Source organism: Diaphorina citri, unplaced genomic scaffold (genome assembly GCF_000475195.1).
Source record: "Diaphorina citri unplaced genomic scaffold, Diaci psyllid genome assembly version 1.1 scaffold383, whole genome shotgun sequence".
In the NCBI taxonomy this organism is placed as follows: Eukaryota; Metazoa; Arthropoda; class Insecta; order Hemiptera; family Psyllidae; genus Diaphorina; species Diaphorina citri.
In genome coordinates, this window is record NW_007377818.1 from 75,044 (window position 1) to 87,430 (window position 12,387).

The 12,387-nt window shown below is 36.9% G+C and overlaps 1 protein-coding gene and 2 long non-coding RNA genes across 4 annotated transcripts in view; 1 reads left to right on the forward strand and 2 right to left on the reverse strand.

Moving 5' to 3' along the window:
• The window catches only part of LOC103508271 (ancient ubiquitous protein 1), a 12,489-nt gene extending 6,102 nt beyond the window's left edge, over positions 1 to 6,387 (reverse strand). For both annotated transcript variants that reach the window (XM_026822913.1, XM_008472806.2), the window contains exon 1: positions 6,188 to 6,387. In XM_026822913.1, the coding sequence (XP_026678714.1) occupies positions 6,188 to 6,258 (71 nt within the window). In that variant the 5' untranslated portion in view covers positions 6,259 to 6,387. The remainder of the gene's footprint in view (positions 1 to 6,187) is intronic.
• On the forward strand, positions 3,156 to 4,011 carry LOC113467021. Its single transcript, XR_003391247.1, has 2 exons — positions 3,156 to 3,320; positions 3,968 to 4,011. It is a non-coding gene; the product is annotated as an uncharacterized LOC113467021 (long non-coding RNA).
• A 3,994-nt stretch (positions 6,388 to 10,381) lies between the features above and the next one.
• Positions 10,382 to 10,855, reverse strand: LOC113467027. Its single transcript, XR_003391251.1, has 2 exons — positions 10,669 to 10,855; positions 10,382 to 10,457 (listed from the first exon to the last, which is right to left on the reverse strand). It is a non-coding gene; the product is annotated as an uncharacterized LOC113467027 (long non-coding RNA).
• Positions 10,856 to 12,387: the final 1,532 nt, after the last annotated feature.

Sequence of the window (12,387 nt, forward strand, 5' to 3'; positions counted from 1 at the left end):
ACAATTTTCATTGGTTAGCTCTCTATCTACTGAACCTATCTCAGTAATTGAACAACTTTCATTGGTAAACACATTTTCAACTGAACTAACATTCTCCAAAACTAATTCATTTTCATTATTCACATTTTCTTCATCAGTAATGTTGATTGGGAATTTTTGTTATTGATATGTGTTAGATTAGTAGAGCTTTCACTTATGAGCCCACTTTCCATTGAACTTTTCTCATTGGAAGAATTTTCATTGGTTAGCTCTCTATCTACTGAAGCTATCTCAGTAATTGTACAACTTTCATTGGTAAACACATTTTCAACTGAACTAACATTCTCCAAAACTAATTCATTTTCATTATTCACATTTTCTTCATCAGTATTGATAACGTTTATCACTATTAATTCATCAAGAGCTAGATCATCTCTAACCTCATTTGTTAGAACATCTGGTGCACCTTCCTCTCCAGTGTCATTTTTTTATCGACGTACATACTTGTTAATATAAACTGGGCTAAGCAATTGGAGGAACGCTGTAATTTTTCAAGTTTTCTTCCGCCCCCTTATTGTTCTTCTTGGATCTTGTCCGTTTTATTTGAAACTCAACTGGCTAAAATATATGAAAATCATGTGTTCTATGGTAAGAATACCCCAAACAATGTCAGATGGATAAACCTAGGTACCATTATCCAAAGAAAAACAAAGGAATTGACAGCATTCCCCTGATTGCTTGGCGCAGTGAAACCATGAAAAAAAAAAAAGTAAATTCACTTAAGCTGGAGAAATCCATGTCAGAGAAATCACAAGGTACCAGACAATCCAATATTATCAATTTCGACAACATTAATGAAAAATTCCGGCGCGAACGACATGTTGTAACACATAGTTAAAGCGCCTAAAACGGGGGGAAAAAATGAAGAATCAATCGATATGTATGGGATAGAGCATCACTGGCTGCTAGCCACCGGCTCTTCATAAATTTACCTAAGTAATAAACTGCCTACCTATAAATAATATCTCTCTTTCAGGGCGGAGAGGACAAATTTTACAAAGAAAAACAACTGCTCCCCGAAACTTTATCGACGTACATACTTGTTAATATAAACTGGGCTACGCAGTGAAACCATGAAAAATAATTAGTAAATTCACTCAAGCTGGAGAAATCCATGTCGGAGAAATCACAAGGTACCAGACAATCCAATTTTCTCAATTTCGACAACATTAATGAATAATTCCGGCGCGAACGACATGTTGTAACACATAAAAAAAAAGAAGAATCAATCGATATGTACCTATGGGATAGAGCATCACTGGCTGCTAGCCACCGGCTCTTCATAAACTTAACTAAGTAATAAACTGCCTACCTATAATTTATATCTCTCTTTCAGGGCGGAGAGGACAAATTTTACAAAGAAAAACAACTGCTCCCCGAAAACCTCGTTGAATCTTGCAAACAGTTTCGTAGACCCTTGACTTAATCCAGCATGTCCAAGTACTACAGAATTCAACATCTTTGGTATTATTGCATTTATTGCACACCAGAGTTGCTTGGAAAGCTAAACACCTTTGAGGTCACGCAGGAGACCTGTGCAGGCAGCAATTTTTAAAGATCTCTGGCAATATGGACATCCCATTCTCAGTATTTACATAAACTCTTTTTCACCTTTTCTCATGTTTAGATAGGGTCAGTGTTTTTTGTCAACCCTCAATCAGCTCTAGGGTGATTGCTTTTGGGCTGACATTTGGTTTTGGCTACAAAATTTTACAAGTGGATGTCCTTTGCACTCAACCATTGCCAATTCTTTAACAAGGGAATCAGTATGTACATAAACATCTTGTTTAACTTACCTGTTCTTATCAAAGAGTGAGCTCAGCTCTGGGGCTGAGTCTGCTGGAGTAGGAGTAGACATGATTAAACTATTTTCTATTTGGACTTGTTGAGAAAACTTTCAAACTTTCATCAATGAACTTCTCGGGTGACTTTTAGGTGAAACACTAAACTTCTATCACCTGATTATACTGCGTGAAGTGCACTGTTTTCTTCGGTTTGTCCTACTGATAAAACGGAAAACGCAATGAACGTATGTACAAGAAGAACTTTCTAATTTTTTCTTTTACTTTTTGTTGAATTTGTATTTTTTGTGTGTTACTGTGAATACTTGTTCCATATTTTTTGTATTTTTTGATACAGACCATCTGGCCGTACTGCAAACCGCCGAGTTAAATCTGTTGAATAACGAATGAATACAATGACACCAAAATGGTAAGCAAAATAATTTCATTGGTGGATTAGAAGGAAGTTGAAATTTGAGGAAATCTAAAGATAAACCACCTCAAAGAAAAGTATAAAGAAAACTTTCACAAAGGAAATGAGGTAGTTTCAGTGTTTGAGATATTAGATTCGTTGGAAAGATGAAGAAAAATCATTAGACACGTATTTTTTAGTTTTTCTCTAAACCTTTCAGTTTCGGAGAAAAATGACTTTGAAAAAAGTTTCTACGTCCAAAATTTGAATTTTTCGCGCGCGCCTGTGACGTCACACGGGTCATCGCTGAGAACTTCATATGCTTGTCAACCAAAATTTGGCCATTTTCTTTGATTTTTCTATTTAATAAGAAGATGAACCTTTGAACGTTCTATAATTCATTTGAAACTGCGATTCTTGAACTTTTTTTCTGAATCTATAAATATCTCAAAAACGGTCAGGATAATGGAGTAATTTCAGTTCTAAGAAACCTCTTCTGAGTTTGAAAAGTGGTCGAATCGAAGCGAGGTTTTTAGAATGTTTGTCTTTGTTTGTTATGTTTACATTACAGTTTTATCATTTTTTTACTTTCTTTATGTCTGTGATAACATAAAGTTTTTTTTTGGTACCTAACTACCTAATAAAGATTAATTTCCACTTTTCTTGATTTTTTTATTACATTGAGGAAACTTAAGCTGCATGAGTCCATTGATATATTGGCTGATACATTTGGACTCAGCAAAAGCAGCATTTCCCGCATTTTTTCCAAGGTTCTTCCAGTCCTGGGAAAATACCTGGAAACCCTAATCTACTGGCCTCCAAGAGAGATCATCAGGACCAACTTACCTCTTGCTTTCAGAGCAAATTTTGTCTATGTTCAATCAATTATCAACTGTTTTGAGATTGAAATTGAGAAGCCTACGAGAACTTACAAGAAGCTGATAAAAGTGACGTTAAAACTCTTTCTAGATTTCGTAGTAGTATCTTAAACCCTAACCTTTTTCTTAGCTAGTTGGCTCAACAATGGTTACCCTAGTATCAAGTTCAAAATGTTTTGGAGGATTTCAAAAAGTTTACTCTCATGTGAGGTAAGACAAAATGCTAATAATACTCATTTTCCTACTAAATTATGTATTTTACTCTAAATGGATACTAGAATACATATGTTACATAACATGTATTGATTTACCAGGAGCAGGCAGGCGATTTGCTTCGAGTCTTGAACGATGTAGTACTGCAGGATTTGGTGGAGCTGAGGAGGAAGGGAACGGATGAAATAGAAAATGGATCAAAAACTTTTTTATTCCATAATAATTATGTAAAGCAATGCGGTGCAATATTAAACTCTTAAGCTAGAGGGATGGACACGGAAAGTTATTTTTAAAATCATAACCCTGGAAATGAGGGAATTTATTTCTTTTTTCCTCCTAACTGTCCTCTCTGTTCCTAAAACTACCTTATCTTTTAATCTTAACTCCTGCCCCACCTTGGAAGCCAGCAATGACATTTGTAACAACAACAATATTTCGTTTTTTCCTGCCCCTTCCCTTGCTCCATCCATGATCAAATATTTTGAACAATTTTACACTTGTGTAAAAGTTAAATTCCTCCTTTAAGGAACAAGTGGTCTATCAATTTTGATTCTTATTGCATGTTTTTATAAAGTACTTAATAATTGATAATTCAATAAATCAATACCCATCCTCAATCACTATGATTTTTCACTCATTTTCAGCAAACTGCTGAGATGCAAAATGAACTTTGCCATATACCTGCCAACCTATTGGACTTTGTTGACTTCTATTGGTTTCAGATGGACTGTCAGGGATGTTCTGTGTTGTTGAACCTAGTTTCTTTTGTTTCTTTGCGGGAGAAGTGGATTGGAACATGTCTATCTCCGTAAAAGCAACTTTCCGTTTGTTGGGTGTCTTACAATTGGTAGAGATTTGTTGATTGACTAGCTTGGCGGGCTTTTTATCAGTTACAACAGTTCCTGCTAACTTATTATTAATGGGTGTTATTGGTTTTCCAATGGGCACCAGTGACTGCTTGGGTGATTGTGTAGGTTTCACATCACTTGTTTGATTTGACATGGGCTTGGTGGATGTGTCAATCTCTTTTGGATTTTGAATTGAGGAGTCTGAGTTTTTGGTTTCCCTCTCAAGTGATTTTAACAGTAGGGACTTCCTCCTTTCCATCTCTAAGAATTGGGCCAAAGTTTTTATTGGTGTTTCAGACTTTTGAAGAGATGACTGTTGTTCCTCTTCCACTTTTGGTAGTTTTTATTGGTGTTTCAGACTTTTGAAGAGATGACTGTTGTTCCTCTTCCACTTTTGGTTTTATCACATCACCCGGCTGTTTTGTCAATGACTTCTTTGATCTGTCATTCTTTCGTTGAGTTTTATTAACAGTTTTGATTGTATTGTTATTCTTTCCCTTAGGTTCATTAACAGTGTTGATTGTATCCATCTTTAGCACATAAGCTGGTTGTTTTGTCAATGAGTTATTAGACTCGCCAATCGTTCCCTGAGATTCATTTGCAATATTGACTGTATAGATCTTGTCTGGGGTTATACTCAATTCTGGACTACCTGTTGAATTCACCATCACTGTATTATTGTCAATATCTTTTCCATTCGCTATATTCCTGTTGCCATTTGCTACACGATTCTGTCCTGTAGATTCACCATTGTTGTCACAAACAGGACGATATATCTTCTTTTTTATAACACCAGTTGTCTTTTTGTGGGAAGCAGGTTTTCCGTAGGTTTTTAGCTCATAGGACATTTCCTTCTTTCCATTGATAAGCTCCAAAGAAGCAGAGCCACGTTTCGTTACAAATTCTTCATAATCATCAACCAATTCAGCATCCAAGGTATTATCTAAATTCTCATTTGAGTACATGTTTATAGCCTGCTGACCTTCCATTGTTTGGTCGGATGGAGATGTTATCTCACATTTATCATTGGATAGCTGATTGACTGAGTTCGATATGGAATTGCCTTTCTGTTTTTTCTCCCTTTCACTGAGTAGTATCTCAAGTTCATTGACTTTCCATTTGTTTTTATCACAGTTTCTGTCATCAAACCCTTCAAAAGATGGAGATGTTATCTCACATTTATCATTGGATAGCTGATTGACTGTGTTCGATATGGAATTGCCTTTCTGTTTTTTCTCCCTTTCACTGAGTAGTATTTCAAGTTCATTGACTTTCCATTTGTTTTTATCACAGTTTCTGTCATCAAACCCTTCGAAGTTTATATGTGCCTCAACAATCCTGTTCATGTTTGATATAGAATCGCCTTTCCGTTTTTTCTCCCTTTCACTGAGTAGTATCTCAAGTTCATTGACTTTCCATTTGTTTTTATCACAGTTTCTGTCATCAAACCCTTCGAAGTTTATATGTGCCTCAACAATCCTGTTCAATTTGTTCTCTTTTAAGAAGATCACCTTCTTGGTATCTTTCACACGGGTTGGAATGATTTTCTGTTTTTTCTCCCTTTCACTGAGTAGTACCTCAAGTTCATTGACTTTCCATTTGTTTTTATCACAGTTTCTGTCATCAAACCCTTCAAAGTTTATATGTGCCTCAACAATCCTGTTCAATTTGTTCTCTTTTAAGAAGATCACCTTCTTAGTATCTTTCACACGGGTTGGAATGATTCTATTAATCTAGGTACTGATACTGATACAAGTGAGGATCACCAGAAAAGTGACGTATTTGTATAATACCAATAAAGAATAGTCCACAAGTATGAAAGGAATAAAATTTTTTGGTAAATATTCAGAAGCCAAGACAATGAAAAAGAAAGCTCCTTTTTGTGTTTCACCTACTTAACCCTATAATTACAGAGGTTACTGCTCATTTGTGACAGCTCCTTTTTGTAGCAATTTTTAATTGACAATTTTTCTGAACAAGTACAAGTACGTTATTTTTGAGCAGAAGTTTACTTACCTTCTTAGAGCTGTCATCCTGGGAAGCACTGAGGCAACCAGATACATGTGTTGGAATGAGCTTGTCTTCATAATCAACAGAGAACAAATCAGTGATATCAAAAGAATTACTTATTTCTTCCTCTATTGTTGATTGGGAATTTTTGTTATTGAAATGTGTTAGATTAGTAGAGCTTTCACTTATGAGCCCACTTTCCATTGAACTTTTTTCATTGGTACAATTTTCATTGGTTAGCTCTCTATCTACTGAACCTATCTCAGTAATTGTACAACTTTCATTGGTAAACACATTTTCAACTGAACTAACATTCTCTAAAACTAATTCATTTTCATTATTCACATTTTCTTCATCAGTATTGATAATGTTTATCACTATTAATTCATCAAGAGCTAGATCATCTCTAACCTCATTTGTTAGAACATCTGGTGCACCTTCCTCTCCAGTGTCATTTGCTTGATTGCTTGCTATCTCGATGTTAGCATTGGAGATATCAAAGTTCACACTTTCTGATTCTTGTATTTCATGAGTTCGAATGGAACAGTCCACGGAAGGCTCAAATTCAAACACAATTGGAGTATTTTTCTGGGTATTAGAATGGAATATTTCATTATAGAGCTTGTTGCATCTCTCTATCTAATGTTAGCATTGGAGATATCAAAGTTCACACTTTCTGATTCTTGTATTTCATGAGTTCGAATGGAACAGTCCACAGAAGGCTCAAATTCAAACACAATTGGAGTATTTTTCTGAGTGTTAGAATGGAATATTTCATTGTAGAGCTTGTTGCATCTCTCTATCTGACCTGTATATGTCTCTCTGTTACCTAATCACCTGTTCTGTTTAGAGGTTGAAAAGTTGTTGATTAATTGAGAATTGAGTAAGATAATTATGGTGATTGAGGTAAGAAACACAAAAGGAAAAGGCTAGGAAAAAGAAGAATAATGGTGATTGAATTTTAGACCAACCTGTTGACAAGAGGAGCAGCTTGGTTTTATAATCGTAAAACAGTCTCAGCTACCTGTCGTATTTTACATTCGGGAGGGCTATAACCACAGTTACTACTTTGTAGCGACATTCATTGGGGACCATGTTAAACATCACGCTAAGGCCCTCTACTCAAGTTGATTTGTCGGAAGCATATAAACTGAATGGATTTAATGGATTGCCCAGCCCGACAGATATCTCGATGGTCCCAACACCCACTGTTTACCTATCATGCTTGTAACGGTCGCTATGCCCATTTATATGTCATAGCTACTTATTTTCCTCACGGGTCTGAGTGGGCCCCGCAACAGACAGCCATGGAATCATTTGCATGATATGTATAATTTTATTATTTTTTGACCCTGCTGGGGAATCGAACGATTGCCCAGCACGACAGATATCTCGATAGTCCCAACCTCCCAACACCCACTGTTTACCTATCATGCTTGTAAAGGTCGCTATGCGCATTTATATGTCATAGCTACTTATTTTCCTCACGAGGCTGAGTGGGCCCCGCAACAGACAGCCATGGAATCATTTGCATGATATGTATAATTTTATTATTTTTTGACCCTGCTGGGAATCGAATCCGGGTCTCCCGCTTGCAGTGACCACTACACCATGGGCGCTGACCTTAATGCAAGATATAAACGCTGAAGCTAAGCAACACTGAGTGTGGCTGGTATCTAGACGGGTGAGTTTAAATCTCTTTTTTTTTTTTAAATCTCATTAGAGGGAACTGTAAACTGTGGAGTCTTATCCTCCAGAAAGAGTAGGTGGAGTGGTGGAGAGAAGGAGGACAGGATAGGAGAAAGTCAGCCGTTGAGAACGAACCTTAGCCGTTTAAGTTCGCCTCGGACGGGAATCAAACCCGCGACCTAGCGCTTACATGCTCTGAGTAAAATTAAGACAGGAAGTAATTAATATTTAATAATTTGTTATCTACGTAAATATGGGTGGAAATGAATATATTTGTAGCCCTGTATGGCTGTATAATTTAGAGTTTAGACTTCCACTTTGTGCTTGGGAGGGGGGCTTTGTGTTTAAAATTCCTCGGATAAACTCACCAGTTCAATATTCAACTTGAAGAATTTGGCAACCATTTCATCATTTTGAATGTCCACTTTTCCTTTGTTGACAAGACACAGGCGACAATATTGTGACACCTCCTCCAACAACTTGTCAACCTGATGTATGTCCAGCTTTGAAAACTTTACAGACATATCTACTGCTGTTAGGTCTTTTGACGTTGAAGTTCAATTTGCTTTGTTGAGAGACACAGGCGACAATATTGTGACACCTCCTCCAACAACTTGTCGACCTGATGTATGTCCAGCTTTGAAAACTTTACAGACATATCTACTGCTGTTAGGTCTTGTGACGTTGAAGTTCAATTTGATTTGTTGATAATTACCTAGTTTTAAAAAGCAATTGTTATTAGTACACTGTGTATAACAAGATTTTAAGGACTTTTTATGGCCCAAGTACTGAGAACGAAACTTAGCCGTTTAAGTTCGCCTCGGACGGGAGTCAAACCCGCGACCTAGCGCTTACATGCTCTGAGTAAAATTAAGACAGGAAGTAATTAATATTTAATAATTTGTTATCTACGTAAATATATATTTATTTTTTAAAATATAACAATATGTGCCCGCATTTTTCTGGAATCTTTCAAGCTTAATACAAAAATAATAAAAATTTAAACATTTACATTTTTAAAATAAAATTAGCAAACTACCTTACTTTTTTCACCTTACATACAATAGGAAAAATTGATACACTCAAATCACAGATTAGAATTTCAGACCACTGTCATGTCTTTTCAAAGGCTCTAGGGTTGTAGTTATGTACTATGTTATGCTCTGCTAGGATATGAAAAGAGAGAGAGAAAGGACATTAATTTCCTTATTATAGGATAAGGAAAGTAAAAAATCTATCCGAACATAGCCTAACCCAATACATAACCATAAACTCCATCTCCAAGAGGTGAACCCACATCAGGACATTCGAAAAAAAGAGAAAAAAATCAGATGAAACTCACAAGTGTGAACGCTTTCGCATTACTTCAAGGCACATTCTTTTACATCCATGTCTATCCAAGAACGGAAAAGTTCGATCAGAAAATTTCCGCCCCGGCCGGGATTCGAACCCAGCACCTCCGGGCTGAGAGTCAGTGACCACTCAGCCACAGAGGCTGGCTCTTACTTGGACTCGAACAGTTGGTTATGTACTATGTTAGGCTCTGCTAGGATATGAAAAGAGAGAGAGAGGACATTAACTAAAGGAAAGTAAAAAATCTATCTGAACATATCCTAACCCAATACATAACCATAAACTCGATCTCCAAGAGGTGAACCCACATCAGGACATTCGAAAAAAGAGAAAAAAATCGGATGAAACTCACAAGTGTGAACGCTCTCGCATTACTTCAAGGCACATTCTCTTACATCCATGCCTATCCAAGAACGGAAAAGTTCGATCAGAAAATTTCCGCCCCGGCCGGGATGAGAACCCACCTCCAGGCTGAGAGTCAGTGACCACTCAGCCACAGAGGCTGGCTCTTACTTGGACTCGAACAGTTGCTCAAACAGTTCAATGTACTTAAAACACTTCTGGTCCTGCATCAGATGATAGTTGTACTGCTTACAGTACTGCACGTAAAACATGAACACGGAATAGAAAACCAGCCGGTCCGCGCGACTCAGTCGTTGTCTCTCAAGGATAGTTGATATTGGCGCCAGATCGAGCCCAGTACGCTCAGAGATTCTCTCGCCCGCAGGGTCTAATTTTGACCGGGCATCAGCGCTCGTGCCCGGTCTCTCACTCGCCTCCCCGGACACGGACTTTGACGGGGTATCAGCGCTCGTGCCCGGTCTCTCACTAGCTTCCCCGGACACGGGCTTTGTCGGGACATCGCCGGCGTTAACTAATGATTGATTATCCTTGTAAAAGAGAAAACAAAGGACTTTCACTTCAAACGTCTCACTGCTTTTGAAGGGGTAAACAACTGGGTTTTGATTAAGTACTTAAAGACCTACTTTGAACTTTTTTTTTTCAAACCTTTATCTTTGATTTTAAACTCAAATGAGTCTTCTTCTGTTTTGCCTTTGATGGAAATTTTAGTTTCATCTCCCAACTCCACAGAAAATATCTGTCCATTTGTATTGTCAAAGAAGACATTTGTGGTCGGAGCAGTAGGTTTAAACGTGCGTGGATTATCACAAAGTTTTAGGTAGCACAAATCATTCCCTGCTGACATTGTGGACCTTTTGATATGCTCTGAAGCCTGGAAAAAAAGAGAAGAGTTTCATTACAAATTTTCATCAGTAAATGGTTTGTCCAATTTTTGCTTAAATTTGATATGTGAATGTGTTCAACACCTATCAGGTGGATTTTCAGCCCAATTAGACCCATTTTCTGAGTGGGTTCTACAGTTTACTGAAAGCTTATGGGTTTTAGTCATCTACATTAAATGGGTGTTTCCTTTCATAACTTACCAAGACAAAGATTTAAGTAACTGGGAGGAATTATCACACAATTTTTCCAAGGTCTTTTTCACTAGAGATGAGAAGAGAACACAAAAAAGATTTACAGAGACCTAAATATGCCAGGATATCGGTAAAACAAATCAGTAAAATATTAATATTAAAATATTAAAACCCTTTTAACTAGATTGGAAATTAATGAAATTATGAAATTCGAAGGTTTTAAAATCCCCGCCCTTAAAGTTGTTTACTTTACCATTGATATGACTTTCTTATGGATATCAAATTTTTGTGTTTTAGAAAAGTGCAGCAGTATTTTTTTTTCGATGAAGAACAAGAAATGGAAATTATGTAATAGTAAGGTGTAAATTTTAGAAAAAAGCTGTTAATTTTAGAATCTAGATTCTAGCGTTCTAGACGTTTCCAGAATATTATTTTTTATCAGCCCAGAACTGGCTTCAATTTTCTTCTGTAGACAAAGAATCCACTCTGTCCATAGTCCGTGAAGTAAAACTTGCACTGTTGACCGCTAGAGTGCACTGTTAAAAATTGATAACGGAAAGGCGGTAAAATTTGAATTTAAAATTTTAAAATTAAAAAAAAGAGGAAGGGAAATAAAGGAATTAAAAGGAAAGCGGGATGGACAAAGAACTCCTTTGTAAAAAGAGAATCCTTCTTCAAAGTTGACCTTTACATTCAAAAGCTCACGCGTAACATTCTCAGGTAAGTGAATTTTACTTTCAACATGTAACCAATGAAAACCACATGTTAGATTCACCAGTTCCCAAAAGATCACTAAAGTTAATTAAGCAACATTTTTGCATGCTTTTATCTGAACAGGTGACTCTGGTACAACAAAATAAATGCTGCCAGTTGCTGGCTATTTTTTGGTATACTCAGCCTTGTGAGGACACTTTAGCTGCTATAAATCTCACCAAACACTTTCAGTGTCTGATCTACAGTTTTCTTCACACTCAACCTTTGCTTAATACCTTTAACAAGGGGAATTCCAGGCTGATATAGGTAAGTACAACTCTGTTTAAAGTCCCCAATCCAGACTAAGCTGGTCGACTCCCTGTTTAACGCCCCCCAGCCAGATTGATTCTGACCTACAGTAAAGAAAAAATAAAGCTTGAGGGTAGGCCTAGGCCCCCTTGGCTCTCCCCCTAAATACAGCCTTGCCCTGCTCCCTTTTGTACCCAACATCAATCAATTATGCATGGTGATACCTTCCTCATAGCACTCACAAATATCACAGTCTATTTCTCCCAAAATAGAAACAGTTGGAACATAATCCTTCCCTGGAAATGGATAGAGCAATCCATTATTTATGATTCACACGTCTCCGTATTGGCCACACCAATTTGACCCACGTATATCTAATGAAGAGAGAACCCCCACCTGAGTGCTAAGTTTGTAGTTGTAGAATTACCGTAAAACACATACTCAAAGACTGTAAGAAGTACCTAAATGTTAGATCCCCCAATGACCTCTATTCGAAATACCTAAGAATCTAGATTCTAGCGTTCTAGATCTAGACGTTTCCAGAATAGGTATTATTTTTTATCAACCCAGAACTGTGGCTTCAATTTTCTTCTGTAGACAAAGAATCCACTCTATCCATAGTCCGTGAAGTAAAACTTGCACTGTTGACCGCTAGAGTGCACTGTTAAAAATTGATAACGGAAAGGCGGTAAAATTTAAATTTATTTTTTTAAAAAAAAAAGAGGA